Source organism: Anoplopoma fimbria, chromosome 10 (genome assembly GCF_027596085.1).
Source record: "Anoplopoma fimbria isolate UVic2021 breed Golden Eagle Sablefish chromosome 10, Afim_UVic_2022, whole genome shotgun sequence".
Classification (NCBI taxonomy): Eukaryota; Metazoa; Chordata; class Actinopteri; order Perciformes; family Anoplopomatidae; genus Anoplopoma; species Anoplopoma fimbria.
The window spans coordinates 7,314,542-7,338,523 of NC_072458.1; the positions used below are offsets into that span (position 1 = coordinate 7,314,542).

The following is a 23,982-nucleotide window of genomic DNA, read 5'->3' on the forward strand; positions in this document are numbered from 1 at the left end:
ACAAAAGAGGAGAGATATCGACAGAGAGAGAGAGAAAGAAGGAGAGAGAAAATAAAGAAAAAAACCCAGAGATGACATGATCAACTGTCCTTACAGCCATGCTCTGGTTGCAGATATCAGCCTTGAGGCGACGTGTATGGGTAAGAAGAAGTACTTAAAGACAAAGATTAAGGCTTTGTGTTGTGGTGTTTAACTACAGTCATCTCATGCCCGACAAACATATTCGTCTAGCATCCACAAGGATGTCCTCAGGGTTCCAGATCTTAAACACTAAATCAATCAGGAGACCAAGACCAAGCTTGAGGTTAGGACAAGTTGGGGGTGGGGGGACAGAAACGGTTAAATAGTTTTGGTTTAGTAAAATAGATTAAGCTGCCTTAACAGTTAACCATGAATTTAAAAATCACATCATGTCGCTCCTCAGTATATTAAACACTCCACTTAACCTGGGAGTGCGTGTGGACAAAATAGAGTAGGGAAGGAGAGCATAAGAACGAGAGTGGACTGCTGCTTTGAAGACTTCCTGCTGTCGTGCCTGGAGGTGACTTTTGTGTGTGTGTGTGTGTGTGTGTGTGTGTGTGTGTGTGTGTGTGTGTGTGTGTGTGTGTGTGTGTGTGTGTGTGTGTATGTGTCATGTCAGAGCTGACAAGTCAAATGAGGCTATGTCCATCCTCTGCTCTTCTCTCCTATTCTACCCCTCTTCTCTTCTCTCTGCTCTCTCTCTCAGCTGTCCCACATATAATTGACATATTATCAGCCAATGACCTTGTGTCGCAGGCGATTTCCCACCAATTAAAACTTAGGCCATTTCCTTGTCAACCCTGCATAATGGAAATTCATAACGTCCACAATCTAAATGAGCAAGCCCACACATAATCACACATAATCACACACACACACACATGCATGCAAACATGCAAACACACACCTGTACACTCAGACACAAAAGTTAATTGTGTGGTTATAGATGTTCGCCATATATTAAGCCAAGCATGTCAAATAGAGAAAGAGCTGAAACGCCTGCAAGAGCCAGTGATGTATACAGAGAGGTCAGTGTTTGTGTCAGTGTGTGTGTGTGTGTGTGTGTGTGTGTGTGTGTGTGTGTGTGTGTGTGTGTGTGTGTGTGTGTGTGTGTGTGTGTGTGTGTGTGTGTGTGTGTGTGTGTGTGTGTGTGTGTGTGTGTGTGTGTGTGTTAACCTTGGAGGACAGTAAAAGGGTATCCAACAAACTTCTCAACTCGCTCAATCACAAAGAGACAGAGCGAGTGTGGCTGCAGAGCGAGCGAGACAGACGGCGAGTGACGGAGAGAGAGAAGTAGTGACAGAGACCGAGGATGACACAGAGAGACAGATTGAAAGAGGTTAAAGATTCAGATAGACGGTGAGAGAGCGGGGCAAAGAGGGAGCGATGGGAGGAATTAAAAAGAAGAGTGTGGCAGACTGTGGGAGAGTGGCAGCGTTGGAGAGAAATCCTGGAGTGTATGTGTGTGTGTGTGTGTGTGTGTGTGTGTGTGTGTGTGTGTGTGTGTGTGTGTGTGTGTGTGTGTGTGTGTGTGTGTGTGTGTGTGTGTGTGGAAGGCAGTCAAGGGTGGAAGATAGGGAGGAAGGAAGGGATATTATTATTGTTAATGGATTTTGAAGAAAAATCAAAGGCAAGCTGGGGGGAAGAAGAGAGGACAGGCAGAACAGAAGGGAGGAAGGAAGGACAAAGAAAAGGAAAGTAGGACCAAATGATGGAAGGACAGACACAAAACTGGAAGGACAGAAAGTAGGAAGGAAGATCTGATGAAATATGGGCAGGAAGGAGGAAAGGAAAAAAATAAGAGAACTATGAAAGTGCAGGAACAATACAGGATCATTAACTACTTGTTTGATCATTGAAATCAATTACATAGAAGGAACTAATGTTTTTTTCAAAACTATTGACAACTCAATCGGTGCACAATGAAAACCCAATCAGAAGTAAACATACTCCAAATAGTAGGTGTACAGAAACTATAATCACTCACTTGTAAGCGAAATAAAAGGAAGCATTGAAATGAAAAAAAACACTGTTATTTATAACAGTACACTCAGAAATCTCCACACAAATGCATCATATTTTTTTTTTCTGATAACACATACTAACATAATTGGGGCTATTGTATGCACTGGCCTATCGGTTGCCCATTTAAATATATGTATGGTTTTTCGAGTCACTTGTGATGCGTATAATTATGCTCCTTATATTAACTGCAGAGACACCATCGCTCTATGGCATTATGGTTAAAAAAAAGAAAAGAAAACATGACTGCCAAAATGCAGCCGACCTGCAGAGGCCGTGGGATACTGTCAGCACTGACGGAGAAGGTGTGATTGTAAAAAGGAGCACCAGTAATGGTTTTCACTCACGCCAGTAGTGCGGACCACTGGTTCCTGTGTGTTTATGCAGCACTGCTGGACCACAAAAGATGCATGCAGAAATAAAAGATTTTTATGGGGAACAGTGGACGGGAAAACTGTCTTTGTGTCTGATCTATGAGCTCTCACACAATATATTCCATATTCTGCCAACCTGTTGCCATTGTACTGAATCTTCTGCTGAAGACAAATTAGCATTTAAATGAGGCAAGTTATTTTCCTTTTAACACCCGCTCTAAATTACCAACGCAGTAGCTTTGATTGAGATGAGAGGAGGGAGACTGGTGGCTTTTTTAGTGTTATTGACCCAGAAAAGGTTGAGTGAACACGTTCCCACTCTTTTTTTTTCGAAATCTAACTCACAAAGTTACACACGCTCTTAGCTGAGAGCTGCTGCTCAGTAGCCTACAACCAAAACCTGCGCTGTTTGGCACCGGACAGCTTGACTGATGCAAGCTGTCTTGCCTAAAGGACTACTCCAATGATTTTTCAGCCTTATCTCTACAGTGAACGAATCACAGAGAGATTCTTTAATGCACCTGTGCACTTGGCAGGACTCTCTGCATCTTGTAGGAAGGCTCTGTTCACCTCTCAAAATACTGCACCGGATGATGCAGTCCTGGGCTAATAAACTGCAAGAAAGCATCATTTTGCTCCAAGTTTTCATTCATAATGCCGAACGAAAAAAAGAGTTGCATATTTCAGAACATTCTAAGGAAAGGCTGGATTTTATTTATTATTTGGTGTAAAATACATCACTTTCAAAGATGGATGAAGCCTGAAACGTTACATTTTCCAGTGTTGACCTTTGTCTATATAATAAAGACAACACACACACACACACACACACACACACACACACACACACACACACACACACACACACACACACACACACACACACACACACACACACACCAACAGTATAAAACGTTGGCAGCACAACAAACACCAAGTTTGTTGTAGCGTTTCACTGTTACTGCATCCGTGATCCAGTTGGATTTATCATCCATCATACTAGAGAAGGGAGGAAGTCATACCCCCACATCCACAGGGTCGGTGCTCCCCTGCTGCTGGAACTAACCATTGCTCCAACACCTGAGCTTTAATCTTAAGTGCTGCAGCAGTCAGGTGTAGGGCCTTTTTTAGATACATACATGCACTAACTTAAAACCTTCCAGCTGCACCTCTAATGTTTGGTAATAATATTTTATGAATTTCTGCAATGGCTTCCTCTCTGCTTAGCTCAAACCTCCTGGCCACCTCACCAGCTAACTACATTAAGTCCTCCCAAAAATAGAATGACATGTTCGGTTCAGAGCAACTACAGAGAAAGGTGACATCTCTGGAACCTAGGATGTGCAGAAGGGCGGCAGTGACCCATTTACCTTCTTTGGCTGAGCTGTCCCCTTTGGAGGAAAACAGGAGAAGCCCACAATTTCTGAAGTTAGACCAAATTATATCATCCAAACTTGTATACCTTTTTGATATAGGCATGCCTCCACGTGACACAGAGGTTGGGTGACCCAGAGCTACAAAAACAAAAAAAAGTGATGCAAAGCGATGCATTTGCCTCCTGTCATGCAACTCTGTAGCATTCAAGCATGGTATTGTTGCCGTTTAGGGCTCCGGATGAGTCTTTTTAAGGCAAATGGTATTAGCATTATTGAATGGCAAAGCATTTATAAGGTAATTAATATTTTAAACAGTAGTTCTGCTTTGCCCAAGCAATTTAGAATAGAAAATATTAGTGGACAATGGTATTCCTAATTTGGATTCTAATAATTTGAAATGAGGTGCAACGACAGGCTCAATAAATTGTCCCTCGCGGATGAATGAATTTTTAAAAATTTAAATGGAATTGGATTCTTAAGTTGACCCAGCCTCTTTGTGTTGTATGTTGGCTGTGAAACAAGGCAAGCAAAATATTATATGCAGAATGTATTCATGAAGCCAGCTTACTTTGGACATGGGCTTTATGTTAACCTACAATAATAGTGTGCAGTTTTTTGATTTATATAATTTATCTTTAAAATGTTAAACAATTAACATATTTACAAAATAATTTTGGTTCCTCAAATGACTTCACCAATCAATAAATGCTGATGTGTGTCACCTAAAAGCCAGGTGGGGGTTTTGCCCTTTTTTAAAGTTTAGAGCAAGAGCCTCTCAAAATGTATGTATATTTATTCAAATTAAGGGAGCGGGTTGGCAGGGCTCTCCCGACTGGAGAGCAAAGGGTGTTGGGTTAATACTCCAAGACAATTGCAATTGAAAATGTGTGGACAGGGACACATTGTTTCTACCTGGGAGGTCATTCGGAAATAGAGTGCTGAGTAGCCTTCTCTGTGCCCCTGACTGGAAGGCAGTCTTTTTTTCTCACTCTCGATTTCTCTCCTCTGCGCCCCTGACTGCGAAACTCCATAAAGAGTGATGGATGTTGATGGAGACACGCGGAGGGGTGATTATGGATCATCGCAGAGTATCGAGGAAGGACGGACACAGACAGACTGAGGGAAACTGCTCAAGAGAGAGAGAGAGAGAGAGAGAGAGAGAGAGAGAGAGAGAGAGAGATTGCAGCCTCCGAATGGTTAATGAAAGAATTGAGTCCATCTGTTTGTTGTAGATGGAGCTGTTGCGCCACTGAGTGGTGAAATGTTTAACTCTACTGCCACCAAGGTTATCCTAAAAATATATGGAATAGTTCAAACTAAAACATTAATAGCACAAGCTGTAATTTTGCCAGAAAAACATTGCTGGACACTTTTAATTTATCAAACTTTTTGAAACATTTCCTCTTCAGCAGGTTCAGCTTGAGATCAGCACTCCTTGAGTTGTTACTGTCCTGCTCAAGTGACACTTCAGCAGAGATGCTTCCTAAAACTGTAGCTTTGTCTTGGAGAACAAATAGTGTCTCTAATTATTATGGAGATCTTATGAAGATTATGAAGATTAAGTCAAATATGTTGCTATTTAACCATGGTCCTTTGTCATTGCTACAATGTGAGTGAGACAAACATGTGACACAACATAACACATACGTTTAAATGAAATAAGAAAAGACACAGTTAAGCAGTTGTGAAAAAAGTACTCAAATAGAAGTACAAACGAAATATTATTGTACTTATGGCATCAAAAGTAAAAGTACTCATGCAGTCAGAGTAATATCATCACATATTATATTATTGGATGGTTATTACTTATGCAGATGGGAATCATTAAATGTTGCTGCATGTTGATATGCAGTTAATTCAAACAACTTCCTGTACTATTGGGCTTTCTAATCTGTAACAAATGTGTTCTTCTGTTTTAACTGATTACATGTTTCGTATCTAAAATCTTAATCTCAATTTACAGCTGTGAAGCAAATGTTGTAGATTAAAAAGTGCAATATTTATATCTGAATTGTCGTGGAGTAGAAGTATAAAGTAGCATAAAATGGTAATGCTCACTGTATTAAAGAACATAGATTAGCATAAAAGCAAAAAGTGACAGGGAAAGATTACTTTTCATGAATAAAAGTAAGAAGAGAAGTGATTTAAAAGGCCCTGAATCTGCCAGCGCAACATTCTCCAACTGGGTGTTTCAGAGTTGAGAGGCCCTGGGAGCAAAAAGTCCGGTCACCTTTAGTCTCAAACTGAGACGGAGAGACTGTAAGAAGAACCTGCCCGAGGATCTCCGCCGGCTCGCTGGCTCACAGGGGACCAAAGATTCAGCAATTTAGCTAATGTATGTGACTCAGGTTTCCTGAGGGAAGGGAACAAGTACATCACTGGTATGGGATAGGCTGAGGCCTTTTAATCACATCTGACAAGTGAACGGGAGTGGAATACATCAGGGGAAAGTTCTGCCCTTCTCTTGGTCATATATCTAAAGTGATGCCATTTCTTTCTTTGCATTTCTCTTTTCTGGATCACTCTCGATGTGCTGTTCCGCCCAAAGGCTCAGAGTATTTCATTACATTGGAAAAGGTTTGACTGTAATGCAGATCCCTCTGATTCATGCATTCTTCTGAGTTTTAATCATTACAGTAATGGATAAAGTCCTAAAAATAAAGCTCTTGTGAAACACCAAACATAAGACTATAAACATGAACATATAATCACATTGATAAATGGACAATGGTAAAAGCCGTATCCAGATCCTTTAGCTTTTCCAGTTAACTTACTAATACGAAATGTAAAATTCTTAAAAGTAAAATTCCTGGGTAATGATAACGATGATAATGTTACATGTCAGAAGTGAAAAAAACATTTTGGCTTCAGAATAAAGTGCATGTCCTTTCTTTCTGGGGATCCACTTCCCAATAGGTCGAATCTATCTCATGAGAAGAGCGGAACGTTCACGACTTTATCTCTGCATCACCTTATATTATCTTGAAAGATAAGACAGACATTCAGAAGAGATATGCGTTTGAAAAATCGCAACTTTGTTTTAATATAAACTCAAATTCATCAAAAAAATCATTGATATATGTATTTATCTCCACGTTTATTGGTTTCAAGGCATGAAAAAAAGCAAAAAGATACAGTTGGCGGTTACATTAACTTCATCAAACACCAATCAAGACAGACATTTAAAGCAAGACAGCAAAAACAACAAAGCTAAAAGAAATATATGACCATAATATATTCATTTCAAAGTTAGTTATATCATTTAGTTAGGGTGATGTCATGAGACAGTCCTTTTCCTCTATGTTGACAACGCCCTGAAGGGTTGCAGACCATCTGACAGTCAGGAAGCCAGAGAAGAGGAGTCCTCTGTGTACATGAGTAGAGGAGTAGATTGAGCACATCTCCCTCAGTGAAACAGAAAAGACAGGCGGGGTCACGGTTGATATACAGGAAACTTTATAATGTCCCCCAGCAGATTTATGAAATGATGTTCAGTTGGGAAATTTGCCCACAGAGCACTTTCAGGATGATGGTGCTGAATTCACAGCTAATGTATATTCTCAGTCATTGAGGTTACGGGAGTTCTTGGACAAATTATGGGACCGTGTTGACACAGCGGACACTTCAACACGTAGGCCAACTGCAGGGTGTAAAGATGGGGCTGTAATACATGTGAGATAAGAAAACAGTGAGAGATACAAGCACTCCATGAAGATTGAGGTCAGTGCCACTGGCCTGAACTCACAGTGGCAGGTGAGCTTGACCTTCTTCAGCACAGGAGTGATTTAAGTGGGGTACGATGTCTTTTAGGGACAAACAGTGTCTGGTTAAATGTCACTGATTAAATGTCACTGTGACGCTAAGAATATTTCAGGTGGAGCAAAAGGCATTAAAAAATCACTTTGTGTCTGTTATATGCCCGGAGATTATGTGGGAGTAATTGGTTTTAGCTGTCAGATCATTTTCCCCTTAGGCAACTACAACCCTCTGTGAGTCTGTATTGACAAGGTTATTACTAGCGCTGTTTAAAACACATGTGGAAAATGCCATTTAAAAAGAATAGTACTTTATTACCTGTGTTTTTAATCAGTATAAATTGGGGAAAAGATTCTCCTCATTTTGCATGATAATACGCCAACAGTCCCATAAGGTCGATTTCGGTTAAAGGGGGGGTTTGGTGAAACTCTGAGGTGGACAACAACAATGTGGGTAAACGTTAAGCACTCACAATATCGCTTTGCCTTATCACAAATTAGGAGGCACAGTCACAGGAAGGTCTTATGCAACCAAAGCTGGATGAGCTCGGATTAATGGTATAATCATTTTTGAAAAACTGGGAACGAGTCATTCATTATACATGCAGTCGTGATAACCACCACACTGATGTATGTATAATGTACATACATGGTTATTAGAGAGTAGCCTCCTGATAGATGCTAATCTAATATATAGGGAGAGTAACATTGAATCTAATAGGCATTTAAAATGATACTTAGCGCTCTAGCCAGTCTTGAGAATTTTAACACTCCTAAATATTTTTCTCTTTTCTTAAAATTCCAACTAATATGTTTATGTTATGAATTAATTATTATTATTTTCAGTTCAAGTTAAATTCAGTTGGCCAGTGGACAAAAAAAGACGAAGGAAATATTAAAAAATACAGGGAAGTTATTTTAGCCCATAAACGATCTGACTAAGCATTGTTTAAATGCAAATTGGTCCAGAGGTAACTTATCAGAAAAAAACACATTTTTGCCTTTAACCTCATTTCTAGCCTATAGTTCACTGTATTTGTCTTATTGCTGCCCATCTGTGCAATGATATTCTCGGAAAAATACGAGATTTTAATTTCTTTGAGACTTTCCTGGCATTGGGAATTATAAGAGACATTTTAGCTTGTCAGTAATGCAGACTGGTATGTTTAAGTTCATAAGCAGTTAGTACTCCGCGTTGTGACCACAGCAACCCCCGTTTGAATCTGTTCCCAGTGCTATGTTTTGACACAGAGAAAGAAAGACGTTTGACTTCAATCACAGAAGATGACGAGGAGACTGATCATTTTCCCAAAATATGCAGAAAATACCTGCAACCCTAGTTGCCTTGACGAATAAAAACATTTGCAAAAAGAACAAATAAAGATTAGCCTACTAATAAATCAGACAATTGTGGGTGGGAAGGAACAACTGTGTAAGAGTCCAGTAGTTTAAAGCATTTCTTGTCCATAAAAATATAACAGATGGAGTGGAATATATTTCTGCTAAGAAATAAAGGATTGTAAACCTTTCAGCTTGTGTTAAAATGATTTTGTCTGGCCTAAACTCACAGAGGCAGGTGAGCTTGACCTCCTCTGCACAGGAGTGATTAAAGTAGGTTACGGTGCCTTCAGGGACAAACAGTTACATGTCACTGATTAAATGTCATGGTGACTATTGTAGATTTGGGGTAATTGGTTCTTTCACATAATAATATTTCACAGGTAGATAGTCAGTAAATCAGTAGCCTTAGGCTTATTAGCCGTTTCATCGTTCCAGTCACGGCCACACAAACAGAAGCCCCTCAAGCAGTTCACAACATTAGCTAGCCGTGATCGTATAGTGGTTAGTACACTGCGTTGTGGCCGCAGAAACCCCGGTTCGACTCCGGGTCACGGCAGTCCGTTTTCAAACAAATAGCCATAATACATGGTAGTGACACTTTCCCTAACCACGACTAACCACTAATTATCAGAATTTAAAACTATAAGTCCTAAAACAGGTCATAATAGATAATTGTTAGTCATTTCTAAAAGCTGTTTATATTGGATAAATACATATCTGGTCTATTCCAATACAGCCTGTAGTCGTCACTCTTTAAGTGTCTCGATGACGTGAAGTCTCGCGTGACCGCCTCTGAAATCTCGTACATGAACCCAACCAGGAAGCGAATGGCGGAAATTTAGATCCACCTCACGCTTTACGCGAGCAGTTTCTGCACAGACCCGTTTATTTGTTCATTGAATGGAGAGGCCAGCCCAGGGGACAGCAGATGCCTTCAGCTAAACATCGGTGGACGGCTTTGAAGAATCAATGTTACCCGGTAGAACCGGTAAAGCGAATGGACGGATAGCCAGCTGAGAGTGTCCTGTCTCTGACAGACAGCCAGATTAAGTTAAACACCGGTAGGTTTAACGTTTACATCTGCATTTTAACTTTCATTATACGTCACAGCATGCGGGAGAAAATGAGTCCAAATCTGTTTAATCTGGCGCTCTGTAAAGATGAGTGTAAGACAGCAGATTTCAATCAACATCAGAAAACAGATCCTTTGATCGTGACTAGCAAACCAAGCAACCATATGGATGTGAAGGGCTCAAGATAGCCTCAAGCTTACCTACAATTAATCAAATGGTGGTAAATTATTATCACCAGCAAACAGGTGACTATTTACTGTAACCGCGCAGGGAAATGAGTAAATGAGTGGCAGATGAGACGGACAACTCCATCAGTATCTGGTCAAAGTGCTCACAATAGGTCTGATATATTGAAATAACACCTGCTAAAATCTATTTAAGTATCTATTTTGTGTCAATGTCAACCCATGCTATTATCACCCGCCATCTAGATGGGAAGCTGTCTGTAGAGTGTAATAAAACGGAATGTGTATGAGCATGTTCCTCCACTAAAAGAGTTGTTTCATGCCTGTTAGCAAGTTGTCAAACATTTGAGAAACAGTGTATAGATAAAGTCAGTTTGTTGTTTCAACATAACAATGTCATGAGACAAAGCCATGTTCATAAAGCAATGTTTTTTAGTTGGAGTGGAAGAACTTGACTTGCCTGCAAAGAGCCCTGACCTCAGTCCCATCCAACACATTTTGGATGAATTTAATGAAAACTAATTGTGAGTCGGGCCTCATCGCCCCAATATCAGTGCTCAACCTCTAAGGCTTTTGTGGCAGAATGAAGAAGCGTGAAGGCTAATATAGTAGCATATTGATGCACATGGTTGTGAAAGGAAGTCTTCAAACATTCACATATGGTGACTGACTTTTTTGCATACTTTTTGCCATGTAATGTAATTTAATTTCTCAGATGACAGGTAGGTAGCTAGTCAGTGTTAAGAGGAAAAGCCTCTGCCAGCTGACAAACGCATACAGTCAGCATTGCTTTTGGGATAAGCCTCGTCCTCCATACTAACCCTCCATCTATGACTTCTTATTTGCAGATATATGGCCCTGCTCCTCAGCTAGCCGAGGGAGACGCTGTAAAGAGACGACGAAACTATCATCATGTTCCTGAAAACATCTTTCACCACCCTGATCGTGGGGGTGTTTGTGGTGTACGTGCTCCACACCTGCTGGGTGATGTTCGGAATAGTGTACACTAAACCCTGCGACAGCCCCAAAGGGGAAAACTGTATCACATCCTTTCTGGCAGGGGACCCAAAACTACAGGTCAGTAATGTAGGAGGGATTGATGGTAGCACTGCTCGGTTTTGAATCCAGTGTGTTTTCACTTCGACTGTCTGTGTGGATGGTTTGGTTTAACTGGCTGGGTTAGGAACAAGGGTGGTAATATACTGTATAAATGTAATAATGTCTATAATATCTCTCTGTCTGTATCCAGTTGAGTATCTACACTGCACTGCGGCCCAATGCAGAGGGAGGACATACTTTGATCCACAAAGAGGAAACATTTGATGTCAACAGCAAGTTTGAGAAGTGGGTGTTACTCTTACATAGAATAGAAAAGTTATAAAGTAATAAGCCTGAGGTGTCTCTGTCCTCAGATCTGATTAGTTAAATCCATTTGCATACATTAGACATGTTCTGATAAACAATATAATACATGTCATACCATCCTGCCTATCATCCTCTTCCTCTCTTTTTCCTCCAGGATAGTAAATGTCTCCCTCCCTAAGAAGACACGAAACAATGGAACTTTATATGCACTGGTATTTGTCCACCAAGCTGGCATCACTCCGTGGCAGGATCCACGACAGGTCCACCTGGTGGCCCAGCTCACCACATACATGGTCCCTAAACCGACTGAAATCTCCTTGATATCCGGAGAGGATCAAACACAGGTACTAAGTTGTTCATGTTTTCTGAATGAAGGGTGTGTAAGCGCATGGGAAGGTAGCTACTTAAATTTTAACATAACTCTAATGGTAAAAAATACTTGCTTTTGCTTTGTGATTGATTGTTGTCTTCTTTTCTTACTGTCCCGATATGTCTATTATACTCATCATTTCATAGTCATTGTTTTCAAGCACTCTGAGAATTAGCTTTTTATGATGTTTAAATAGTTTATATCACAACTTATTTTTAGTTGAAGCAAGAGTTTTATTTTCTAATACTGTTATTAATACTCATATTTGTAGAAGATCGGTATCTGTATCTTATCAATATAGATACAGAAGAGATTAGTTATTCATACGGCGTTTGACTTAAGAGTTTTTAATTACTTTGTCTATGTGATCAAACAGGGTGAGAAAGAAGAAGCCCAGCAGAAGAAACATGACGGTAACCCTGCGAGAGGGGGTGGGGCCGATTCCGCTTCCACAGCCGATCACCCAGTTTCCCACTGGCGCACCCGCCTGACACTCAACATTGTCAGCGACCACTTCTTGTTCGACAGAGAAAATCTGCCAAGTGATGTCCACAGATACCTCAGAGTGTAAGACAGTGAATACAGAAACCGACACACGCAACACTCTCTCGGAATAAAAAAAGTCTGGGCATGACGCTGAAGCGATTGTAGATGTTAAACACAATACATACAAGTATATTTTTTAAGCATTAAAATGGACCCAGAGCCATCAGAGGATGTTTTGTTTTTCTGTTTTTCAGATTCCAAAATGGTAAGAAGATGGTTTATCTACCTCTGCTGTTTGTTGATGAGCTCAGCAACCGTGTCAAGGACCTTGTGGTAAGATTTTACATTTACATACATATTATGTAATACACTGATATTGACTGAAATGGACATAAAAATATGTTAATGGAAAACACTGCTAGTGTTGCATTTCCCTCTAAATAAGCTCAGTAAGAAAATAAAAAATAGAAAAATATTAAGGCTTTTCAAAAAGGTTTTATTCTTGCTTGGTGGTTTTGCCTTAGTCCTAAAAGTGTTCTAAATGCTAAACACTAAAAAATCTTCTAAACGCATTTGCAGAATAAATCCTGATGTAATGACAATTTAACTCACCTGACTGGTCAGCTGTTTTTGTTCAATTGAAACAAATTCCTTAAGACCTCTTTCCATTTTTCTATCATACATGGGTTAGTTAGAGGGCCAAGACTACTTGATTGGTTTGCGGTTCACTACCTCTACTTCCTCCGTTCTGTTTTTTGATAAATTACTTCCATGCATAGCCTATAGCGCCAACTTCTGATCAAACTACGCTGCAGCTGAGTTTGTTCACTCCAAACCAGTTAATGAAAATGCGCCTGATTCGCTTTTCTCTTTGTGACATTTCAAAAGTAAAAATTTGCTTGACAATTGAATGGAAACATGGCTAACAGCCCAATGAATCAAGAATGGTTTGATGAACCAGATCCTTGTTGATTTGTCGTCACCGACCACAGCCATGAATTGCACAGAGATGCAGTGAAAAGCAAAAAGTATGGATGACGATAGTTAACAAACGTTTGGAGGCCATTACACATCTAAAGATATTGACTCTATAAAATAAGATTATGTTGATCTGTCACTTCACATATTAAAAGAGAATGGTTGTGTATTTGTAGGAGATCAACAGTACCTCCAGTGAGCTCCCTCTGACCATCTCCTACGACTCCATCTCTCTGGGAAGGCTTCGATTCTGGATCCACATGCAAGACGCTGTTTTCTCTCTGCAACAGTTTGGTAAGTTAATCATCTCTGTCTCTCTGTTTCTTGTACACACAATCTAGAGGCCTTGCACTCTATAACACCACGTATATTTGTCTGTCTCCCTGTATGTGTTGCAGGCTTCACAGAAAAGGATGCTGACGAGATTAAAGGAATCTTTGTGGATACCAACCTGTACTTCCTGGGTCTGACCTTCTTTGTAGCTGCCTTCCATGTAAGTCTTCACCACAGAGCACTGCACCACATTACCCTAAAACAGAAAATAGAGTGAAGCTCAGAGACATTCATGACACATGGTTGTCTAATTTACAATTTCTTGACATAAAAGCATGTGAATATATTCCTGATTAGACATGTTGGAGTTTCTTCAACTTTTCCAACCAGCACATAAAATCAGCAGGACGGAACCAATGATTAAGGTTCATGCAGTCCTATATAATAAAGTTGTTTAATGACCAATTACAGTAGTATATCTTTTGAGATATCCGTCAAGATACCTCCTTAATAAAAAAACAAAAAGAACACTGAGGTGTACTGATCATGAACGGTCAACAATGAACTGTAGCGTGACAAATGTATGTTCTTGTCTTTTGCTTTTTCAGCTCCTCTTTGACTTCCTGGCATTCAAGAACGACATCAGCTTCTGGAAGCAGAAGAAAAGCATGGTGGGAATGTCCAGCAAAGCAGGTAGGTGACTTTGTTCTCATGAAAAACACAATATTAGATGAGAAGCAAATGCAAAACAGAGAGCAAAAGTTAGGAAATGTCTTGAGACTCGGTTCTCAATTTTATATATGTTGTGACTGATTGAGTAGAGTATTGCAGTACAGTATGTGTAACACCAGTGAATCTATAAGAAACCAGGCATCAGCAGTGTGTTTGTATTATAATAGAGTCTAGACTGCTTCGTGGCCAGAAGTTGGGTTCTGCTTCCTTCTGCTGAGCAAGAAAAAGAGCAGCAGCATAAAGGATGCTCTTGTGTGCTTGCTTGAGGTATTGGAAGGAATTGGCCATCTGCAAAATGCTGTTAAGCAATATTTTGCCCACAGCTGAATGGGCAAGAAGCCTGTACTTCTGATTATTCAGCCAGACCGTTCTCCTGCACTGGAACTGTGCTGGAGATTTATGGATGTTTTAAAGTAGAAGATACCGGAGCTTCAGAGAGGATAAAATATGATGGAGCATAACTATGAAAGTACATCAACATTTTGGAATGCTATTGGAAACGCGTATCATTTGCTGGATGAAGTGTAATCAACATAAAGTCTGCACCAAATAATTCAACAGAAATGTCAGTGACTCAGGCAGAGCAGTGACGGTATAACATTTTGTGTTTTTGTTTTCCAGTGCTGTGGCGATGTTTCAGCACCATCGTCATTTTCCTGTATTTGTTTGACCAGCAGACCAGCCTGCTTGTCCTCATACCTGCTGGCATCGGCTCCATCATTGAAGTAAGAACACACAGACTGGAAACACACACACTTTGAAATACACACACTTTGAAATACACACACTTTGAAATACTCACCTGCACTTACAACTGAATAGACATAAAACATGTTCAGGAATCCAACTGAATTCAACAAGTTTATTGCTAATATATGAAGTAAGAATACATCTTGTTGATTAATGCATAATATTCTGTTTTTTTTTTTTTCTTCGTGCAGGTGTGGAAAGTGAAGAAGGCCCTTAAGATTCAGGTTTCCTGGAAAGGAGGCAAACCAACATTCCTGGTGTGTGTGTGTGTGTGTGTGTGTGTGTGTGTGTGTGTGTGTGTGTGTGTGTGTGTGTGTGTGTGTGTGTGTGTGTGTGTGTGTGTGTGTGTGTGTGTGTGTGTGTGTGTGTGTGTGTGTGTGTGTGTGTGTGTGTACTGGTTGATTTGTTTCACTATTGTTTTATTAAATTGCAAAAGCAACACTTAACAGCCATTATAAAACAAATAAACAAATGCATGTAGTGTATGATTTACCTTGTTATGAATTTAAATGGAAAATGCTACAATGGGTAAGTGTGCTTGCAGTTCATTTGTGTGTGTTTTTCTTTTATGTGAAACAGTTTGGGAAATTAGATGAATCGGAGAGGAGAACGGAGGAGTACGATACTCTGGTAAGACACAACAGACTCACACATGCATAGACTCTGCTATATAATAACTAAACCACATGCACCTTTGTTACTGGACAATATACATTGGCTGTAACTGGATGCACACTGATGTTGTATTGTGTGTTTTTCTGTAGGCCATGAAGTATCTCTCATACCTCCTTTACCCGATGTGTATTGGAGGGGCTGTGTATGCGCTCATATTTCTACGATATAAAAGGTCTGTGTGTTTACGTAGCATGCACGATTGTCATAACACTATTACTAATCATGGGATATTGATGTCATCATTATCTCCTTTTGTTTCTCATCCCTGTTTTAGTTGGTACTCCTGGCTGATCAACAGTATGGTTAATGGTAAGCTTTTTTTAAACTCAAACTGTATGGTACAGTAAAACACCTTTTAACTTATGTACTATTAATATTATTAGAATTACAAGTTGATTACCTCATTATTATTTGATTGAAAAGGAAAGGGTTTTCAACATGTTCTTGATGATTTCAGGTGTATATGCTTTCGGATTCCTCTTCATGCTTCCTCAGCTGTTTGTCAACTATAAGGTCAGTTTATCATCATTAATGTGTGTGTGTGTGAGAGTGGTCTTACTTTTCATCAAATGTATAATGTGGCAATGGACTTATTACAGTTATCGTAAAGACATTTGTGCCACGTCTCACATCTTAAGAAAAAATAATAATAAGTGCTACATACATGCTTCATGGCGCTACTAGAGGTCTAACACTCCACAAGGAAACTTTAACCGCTTCAGATCTTATAGGAAATTGTGCACGCCGAACCAATGCCGTTTGGACCACAGCATTGCGTGTGATCTGATTTACTGTTCTTGTCTTTCAAACATCCCACTGACCTGATATGTTTCATTTAACAGCTGAAATCTGTGGCCCACCTGCCCTGGAAGGCCTTCATGTACAAGGTAAGAACAGGACTCCTTAGTTAGTTCTTCAGTTTGTGCTGATTTAACAAGTTTTAATGAAGCAATAGTCTGGATTTAGAGACTTGCTGTTCTATTAAAACTGATCAATCAGCAAATTTTCATCTTAAAATTGTGGTGTTCTGTTACAGATCATTTGAATGAATTACGTTTCATATAACAACCCATTTTCAGGATTGTTATTTTCAAATGTTAAATCGATTATTTATTTAAGTCACTGTCACTGCCTAGCCTTGTTAGTGATTAGTTATTTTGTTTGTAAAATATTAATTGATCGATATTGGTTTATTTTTTCCAGGCATTCAACACCTTTATCGACGATGTGTTTGCCTTCATCATCACCATGCCAACGTCACACAGACTGGCCTGTTTCAGGGACGATATAGTGTTTCTCGTTTACCTCTACCAGAGATGGTACAAGCACAAACATACATGCACACCACACAGATTCCTACGTCAACAACAAAACATACCCAACAGTTTTCTAACCTCAAATTATCTCCCCTTCTCCAGGCTCTACCCAGTGGATAAAACAAGAATAAACGAATATGGAGTTTCTTACGACGAAGAACCCAAAGAAAAGACTCATAAGGACTAGTGAGGAGCGACGGGTCATTGGCTTCCATGATCTGGTACCTGCATGTTTTGTCTTCAGTCCACTGATATTGACTGACGGGTCATTTGGTAACAGTCCAGAGGCATCTGGTCAGTTAGTTGTAAATGGACCCGGTAGATCATTATCCTAGTGATTTTTGTCTTTTTCCCTTTCCCCAAAGTGCAAACTGTTGAAAGGTCAACATCAGCTCATCTGCCTTCTGCAGTCAGGAGAGGAATTATTTTGTTTTGCAGCGTGTGGCGGGACAGGAAGATCAATAAGACAAACCTCTAAACCAGTACAACATGGAAACACGTGTTTCTGATTGGTGTGAATGGTCGGCACACCGTTCACGACTGTGACCATGTCAATCATGGGTCAGACAATACTCAGCTTTGGTGTGAAAGAGTACACTGATGACTATACTAAGTCAGCACTTCCTGTTCAAATACCATGTGATTCCACAAAGCCAGTCACATCCCTTGTCTATTGGAACAGCCCCATACTGTTCATATCACTGGAGGTCATCACTGGCGTGAAGTATGATTTATTACATTGGTTAGGCATTCCCATATGGGACTTCCATTTTAAGATGAAAACATCTCTTGAGGACCACTGTGAATGTCTTATTTTCAGAATTTTAATTGCAAGGTAAAAAAGTGATAATAATTTAAAAAAAAAATGTATGTTTAAAAATTCCAGTTAATTTACAGTGTGTGTATTAAAAAGAACCTGGTTCAGACTGCTTTGAAGAAGTCATATCTAAATACATTGATTTTCCATATTTTTATTATATAAGTGCAAAATCTGACATTGGGACACTGAAAAATCAGTGTCCCAGTAGTAAGTGGATGCACTGTTAGCTCAGTTAATTATTCACAACGCAGAATTTGAGGGCTTTTCTAGAAATTGTATAAAATTGTGCTAATTATGTTTAAATATTGCTCAGTGAAAGACTGTTACCAATACTTAGAATGTATGAATGTGTAGTAATTTCAATTTTTTTATATCCCAAATGACAATGTAGACAAAGCCAACATGTTTTAACCCAATGACAGATTCCAGAGTGACAGACCCTGTATAGGCTTCCTGCTAAAGTGAGAATGGAGGGGTGCAGGGAAGACAAAACGAGAGGGGTATTTACTGACCTATTTTATATTGTCGAACAAAACTTTAAAATATCTAAGCTTGTGTTTACCACGGACCTTATTTCATGCATCTAACCAAAAACCATTCAAAAACCAATTGACTTCAAGACGAGGCAACTGAAGGTGCAAAAAATGTTTTTAATCATTTCTGGGTTTTTGGACTCATTATTGCGCCACTCTATATACATATATGATTTAAATGACTAATCCAGGAGTCACAGTAAAGGGAACCTAAAAGGTAACAGAATTTTTCAGAAATTTCAAATAGATCACTTTAATTTGAAGAGATTTAATGTACATTCCACCTACGTTCATTTAATGTGCTGTAGCACAGTGGCAGATTCCCATTTGTGGCCATGGAGACGGGAATAATTTTCCTAAACATTCTACAATCTTAAATTCGACAGTTTCAGAATCTGTTGAGTTGAATTGTCTCTGACCACATCTTTAAAATATACTGACTTTCATTACACAGTAGCAAAGGTTGGTACTCCTCAAAGCCATACTGTCCTTTCCATCCACTCTAGTTTTGTAGTTTTACCTGCGTGAGTATTTTTTACATATCAGGGCCAAGAAAATTTGTTGGTGCCAAATGTGAGAATGATTCTTTAAATTGTCTGTGAGCTTTTGTATGTTCCCATAAACGATCCATCTGATGTTTTCAATAGACACTGACATTGTGAGGGAAACAGTAAATGTTAAGACTTGAGGAAAGTATTACTTCATTTAGATTTACAGTCACATCTTGATTTTTCTGCCATAGTTCTAATATTATGTTTGTTTTTAAAATAGAAAGATATATGGATACACTGGGTCAGTGCACAAAGATCAAGCATAGGTTATCTGTTCCTGTGTAAATGAGACCAGGCAAGATTTTCCAGAAAATTGAATTGAAATGGTTTTACTTATGGTAATGATTGTGTTTCTGATTGTGATTAAATAAAATTGTTTGACTCAACATGTTGTTTGCATTGGATTTAAAACTTCTGGACTTGTTTCTTGTAAACATTTTCTTCACAGTTTCAGATTTTAAGTGATGATAGCAGCAGGATCTACACAAAGCACACATAGAAACTTACACAGTATCCAATTTCTAATGATATGGTACCTCCAGAGGTTTGCTAGAGGGCACTACTGGGACAACTAACTCAAACTCAATTTAAAACTGTCCAGATTAATTCAATTGCGCGTGTGTGTGCGTGTGTGTGTGTATATATAAAGAAAGAAAGAAAGATAATCTTGTAATTGTTGGAAGATAAATACAAAATAAAGGGTGTGTGGGAATTCCCCTTGAAAAGACACCTATTTGTAAAAGAAAAATAGCAAATATATAAAAAAAAATGTAATAAGAAATTAAAGATATTCCAGGTTACTTAATTGTAGAGGCTTTTGTTGTGTGTAATTGTTTTCAATTTAGCAGGACATCTATTAATGTTAAAATAAAGCTGAGCATAGCTATGTATGGTCTACGTCTGTCGTCACTGTGCGTGCGTAATGGCGTCACAGCAACGCCGCTCTGACGCAGAGTATATAACGCATGCGCCCGCCCTGTTCCGTCCCTTTTCCGCTACAGGAAACAAGCGTGCCTAAGGTGCTCGGTTCTTCATCAGAAGCTAAGGCCCGCAATCCGGCGACTAGCACCGTCAAATTTAGGCATCCACCGCCACCAACATAACATCCATCATCTAAAATGGCCTCCGTGTCCGAACTCGCCTGCATTTACTCGGCTCTGATCCTCCACGACGATGAAGTCACCGTCACCGTAAGTGCCCCGGCTTGCCCCGGACATCTCCGCCGACACTCATCAGCTGCACCCGTGGAAGTGTTGTGTTAGTGGTGAAAGCACCGAATAATAAAGCTGAGATAGTAGCGAGCCGTATTTAAAAAATAATGTACATGAATATGTGTTTAAAAAAACAATAAATGTGTTTAGTTGCTTAAGCAGTACCATCTACCGGCTAAAATGGCGGCATGCTCCTTGCTGACGTTGGGCCACGTTTCTGCATCAGGACAGTATGACTGTTTAGTGTTGTGAGTTTATTACTTGCATCTGTCTCTAGCTGTAACCCGTCACAGCTCTACCTACGTCTTCCACTCAAATGACAGGTGCTAACCAGCGTAAAGTCAGAGTTAGTGAATCTCAACAAAAGCACAACATGCCGCGTTAAAAGTTAAAAAGTGCTGCAGGTTAGTTTAACGTTGTAGTAAAAGCCCACTGTAGTTTGTCTGCTTGTGTTAAGATGGTCGTCTAATGTTTTCCTGGCGGGTTTGGTGCACGTGGGTGCTTCACAACATCCACATGATGAGAGCTGTTTAAATTAAGACCTAACATGCTTTAAGTATGAAATACAATATCAGCTGTAGCATCTTCAAATATGAGAAGCTCCAACAAGACTTTTTATTTTCTTTATTAGATTTTTTCTGTTCAATTTAGCATCCCTCTCTGTCAATAAGCCCAGCTACCAAGTTACACAAGTGGAATAGTCAAACTATAGGATTGTTAGTGTGATGCACTAACTGAAGACACTGCTCTCTCCTAACTTGTGATTTCCATATAATGTACTGATGTTCTTAAAGTCAATACTGGTTATTTAAGGATGAATGAAGTATATATTTTTTAAACTTCTGTTTTGTCTGTCTGTAGGAGGACAAGCTGAATGCTCTGATCAAGGCTGCTGGAGTCACTGTGGAGCCCTTCTGGCCAAGTCTGTTCGCCAAGGTAAGAGAACAGCAACTTTGTGGGGAGTTAAAGGGGGTTCAAATCCGTAGGATGAAGTAGTGTCTGTTGCTTTTCTTAAATCTCATGTTCTTGTTTTAAGTGTCCGCAGCAGTTCAATAAACTATGAAATGGACCGTTGACCTTGTTTCATCAGCACAGACTTTAATTGCTGAATACTTGGCTCTACATATGAACAATAGTGTTTTAATGCTTTATGTTGTGTTGGTCTGTGCATTACTCACCTGTAAATGTTGTCATTTCCTAGGCGCTGTCCAGCGTTGACATCGGCAGCCTGATCTGCAACGTTGGAGCCGGAGGTGGAGCTCCAGCTGGAGCCCCTGCTGCTGGAGTTGCTGCCGTCGCTGACGCCCCAGGTAACTAGGAGTTAAACAGGAAACCTGGTTTTAGATGGGCTTAACAGTCAGACGCTCCGGACATTTTATTGTCTAATACAGCAACGCTAAATAGGATAAACTTAATGAGAACTATACTTTTAGTCCCTTGCTATACTTATGAGCCTTAAACAAGCACATGCCTTGACTTTGAGGTGTAGACCTGGGAACAGTTTGGTAACTAAAGTGGTGTAACTTGGCCTTAATTTGGTACTGGTCTGGTTAAGGACCGTTCAACGTGATGCCAACATTAAATGTTTTCTCATTTCAGAGCTAAAACTATTTACAATTTATCTTTTGGAAGTCATTGTGAAAAGCCAATTTCAAGCCAATGTTTTTGAATTGTCTGAGATCTCCCAGAGCTTTGAATACTAAGGGTAGTTTAAATTCAACTGCATCTAGGACTTTGCTAACCATGCTCTATCTTGTTTACCCTACAGCCAAGGAGGAGGAGAAGAAAGAGGAGAAGAAAGATGAGTCTGAGGAGTCCGATGATGACATGGGCTTCGGTCTTTTTGATTAAAAAGATGTGTTTGTAAGAAAACGCAATAAAAGTTATAAAAAAAATAAAAAAAAGACTGCTGCCTTGTCTAACTTTCTGTTCTCCCCAGTTTACCACCTCTGGTACAGACAAGCATCATTTTTCTCTACCAAGACATTTTAACATGTTACAGCTACACTAGATCATAGAACAGTTGCTAGTTAATGGACTCAGTCACATTTTATACCAAAGTCCCTGAACTTCATCTGAGTAATTTTCCGGGGTTAAATGTGTAGCAGCAAACAGTAGTGGGACAGGATTAAGCTCAAACATGGAAACCAATGGACACTGTAAAGGTAATGGACTGGTAGTTGTGCCAAAGCTGTGAAAATAAAAGTTTTGAATATTGTTGCAGGTGCGAGGGACAAGCTAGTGTGTAAGAGTCATTTTGTGGTCCATTATAAGTATGTACAGCTTACTGTTTAAAAGCTCCTTTTTAATATGACTTAATTCCTCTGTTAGATAAAATAACCAGGAAGCACACAAGTGATAGTTTAAGGAGGTGTGCACATGTTTTCTGATATGAGGGGAAAGAGCGTTGTGAGGTGAGCTCCACAAAACACTAACAAATGAGCCAGAATAGGACTGGACATTAAATATTACACATATTTAAAAGCTTATATAAGGACAGGGATCTTGTCTATTGGTTACGCTTCACTTTCTCCTGTCAAAATAAACTAAAAGTGTCCTAAAGCCTTGTCTAACATGCTGCAGGCTTTGCTTTTATAGTACGTTTCAACTCTACTACTTTCATTAGGTGATGGCATGTTTTGTCTGAGTAAATCATGTTTTTAAACTCAACTTAAGCTGTGGAGTGGAGACTCGTTTTGAGTTAGTTAGTTGACGCTAACCATAAAAAGAAATAAAACCTTTTTTCTATGATGCCAACATTTCCCTTACGTGAAACATAAACGAGCAGAAATAGTGGGTCTGACCATACTTCATTTAGCAGATGGGTTTAACCTCGCAGTTAAATGTTGTTATTACGTCACTTGTTAGGCATAAGTTTCCGTAGTGTAGTGGTTATCACGTTCGCCTCACACGCGAAAGGTCCCCGGTTCGAAACCGGGCGGAAACACATTTTCATTTTCTTAATTTCATTTTTTTTATCATCAGCAAATAAACTGAGTAAAAACTTTCACTTATTAAGTGTAAGTGCTATATTTTGTTGCAACTACACTTGTTGCACAAGCCCGCCGAGATATCGTGGAGGAGCGCAAAACACAAAGCGAAAACTATATTGTAATGATTGGATGGCAAATACGGTTTGAAAATGATCTAACCTTCTTTGTGGGGTTCATCAGTTGTTAATGCTGATCTGGAGTGTACAGTTTAGTTTAAAGACTTTTTAGTTAAAGTCATCAATGTTTAAATAGACCGACTAGAAGTAGAATTTACTTGATATGATTGGTCTGAAATTGAAAGGTTTCCTAAATTAATCTCAATATTTCTGAGGGCGAACCCTTGAGTAATTAAACACTTATTTTGGAAAAAACTCAAAGACATTGGTGATAAACAATATTAGCACATTCTCCCTGTGTTCTCTGATTTTAACAGTGGTGGAAGAAGTATTCAGATCTTGTACATAAATATTAATACCACCGCACATAGTAGACATACTAGTACAGGTTAAAGTCCTGCATTGAAAAATCTTTCTGAAGTAAAAGTACAAAAGTATTAGCATCGATATATACTTAGTGTACCAAAAGTCAAAGGAGTAATAATATGTTTTATTCTATTATGTATGCATTAATGTATTCATCCCAGGTGGAGCTCATTTTAATAAATGTAACTGCTAGGTAGTATAAATCATCATTTCATATCATCCTTTATTGTTGATGATATGTTCACGTAAATAAGAAAATGTGCGACATGTTTTTTCTATGTTCATTAATCTAAATAACTG

The 23,982-nt window shown here is 39.3% G+C and overlaps 2 protein-coding genes and 2 non-coding genes across 5 annotated transcripts; all 4 read left to right on the forward strand.

Annotated features, from left to right (window-relative positions):
• The first annotated feature begins 9,373 nt into the window (after nucleotides 1-9,373).
• On the forward strand, nucleotides 9,374-9,445 carry trnah-gug (transfer RNA histidin (anticodon GUG)). The gene has a single exon. It is a non-coding gene; the product is annotated as a tRNA-His (tRNA).
• Nucleotides 9,446-9,689: 244 nt separating this feature from the next.
• Nucleotides 9,690-19,382, forward strand: clptm1l (CLPTM1 like). Of its 2 annotated transcripts, XM_054605894.1 has the most exons (19): nucleotides 9,690-9,950; nucleotides 10,996-11,224; nucleotides 11,397-11,491; nucleotides 11,667-11,856; nucleotides 12,259-12,449; nucleotides 12,623-12,701; nucleotides 13,523-13,640; nucleotides 13,745-13,839; nucleotides 14,228-14,312; nucleotides 14,973-15,076; nucleotides 15,293-15,358; nucleotides 15,681-15,731; nucleotides 15,866-15,948; nucleotides 16,051-16,085; nucleotides 16,234-16,289; nucleotides 16,619-16,663; nucleotides 16,980-17,095; nucleotides 17,195-17,313; nucleotides 17,458-19,382. In XM_054605894.1, exons 2-18 carry the CDS (start codon nucleotides 11,060-11,062, stop codon nucleotides 17,277-17,279), a joined length of 1,659 nt encoding a protein of 552 aa, XP_054461869.1. In that variant the 5' UTR covers nucleotides 9,690-9,950; nucleotides 10,996-11,059; the 3' UTR covers nucleotides 17,280-17,313; nucleotides 17,458-19,382. The 2 variants fall into 2 exon arrangements, with proteins under 2 accessions (XP_054461869.1, XP_054461868.1); XM_054605893.1 differs by having other exon boundaries at nucleotides 17,195-19,382.
• A 587-nt stretch (nucleotides 19,383-19,969) lies between these two features.
• On the forward strand, nucleotides 19,970-22,103 carry rplp1 (ribosomal protein, large, P1). The gene is made up of 4 exons (XM_054606336.1): nucleotides 19,970-20,186; nucleotides 21,069-21,143; nucleotides 21,409-21,517; nucleotides 21,976-22,103. The coding sequence occupies exons 1-4, from the start codon at nucleotides 20,115-20,117 to the stop codon at nucleotides 22,056-22,058; spliced, it is 339 nt and encodes a 112-aa protein (XP_054462311.1). The 5' UTR covers nucleotides 19,970-20,114; the 3' UTR covers nucleotides 22,059-22,103.
• A 978-nt stretch (nucleotides 22,104-23,081) lies between these two features.
• On the forward strand, nucleotides 23,082-23,154 carry trnav-cac (transfer RNA valine (anticodon CAC)). The gene has a single exon. It is a non-coding gene; the product is annotated as a tRNA-Val (tRNA).
• The last annotated feature ends 828 nt before the right edge of the window (nucleotides 23,155-23,982 follow it).

Coding starts and splice junctions, on each gene's coding strand:
- clptm1l (XM_054605893.1), top strand. CDS start 11,060: ATGTTCCTGAAAACATCTTTCACCACCCTGATCGTGGGGGTGTTTGTG. Junction 16,086..16,233: donor GATCAACAGTATGGTTAATG/GTAAGCTTTTTT, acceptor TGATGATTTCAG/GTGTATATGCTTTCGGATTC. Junction 17,096..17,194: donor GTTTACCTCTACCAGAGATG/GTACAAGCACAA, acceptor CCCCTTCTCCAG/GCTCTACCCAGTGGATAAAA.
- rplp1 (XM_054606336.1), top strand. CDS start 20,115: ATGGCCTCCGTGTCCGAACTCGCCTGCATTTACTCGGCTCTGATCCTC. Junction 20,187..21,068: donor ACGATGAAGTCACCGTCACC/GTAAGTGCCCCG, acceptor GTCTGTCTGTAG/GAGGACAAGCTGAATGCTCT. Junction 21,144..21,408: donor GGCCAAGTCTGTTCGCCAAG/GTAAGAGAACAG, acceptor GTCATTTCCTAG/GCGCTGTCCAGCGTTGACAT.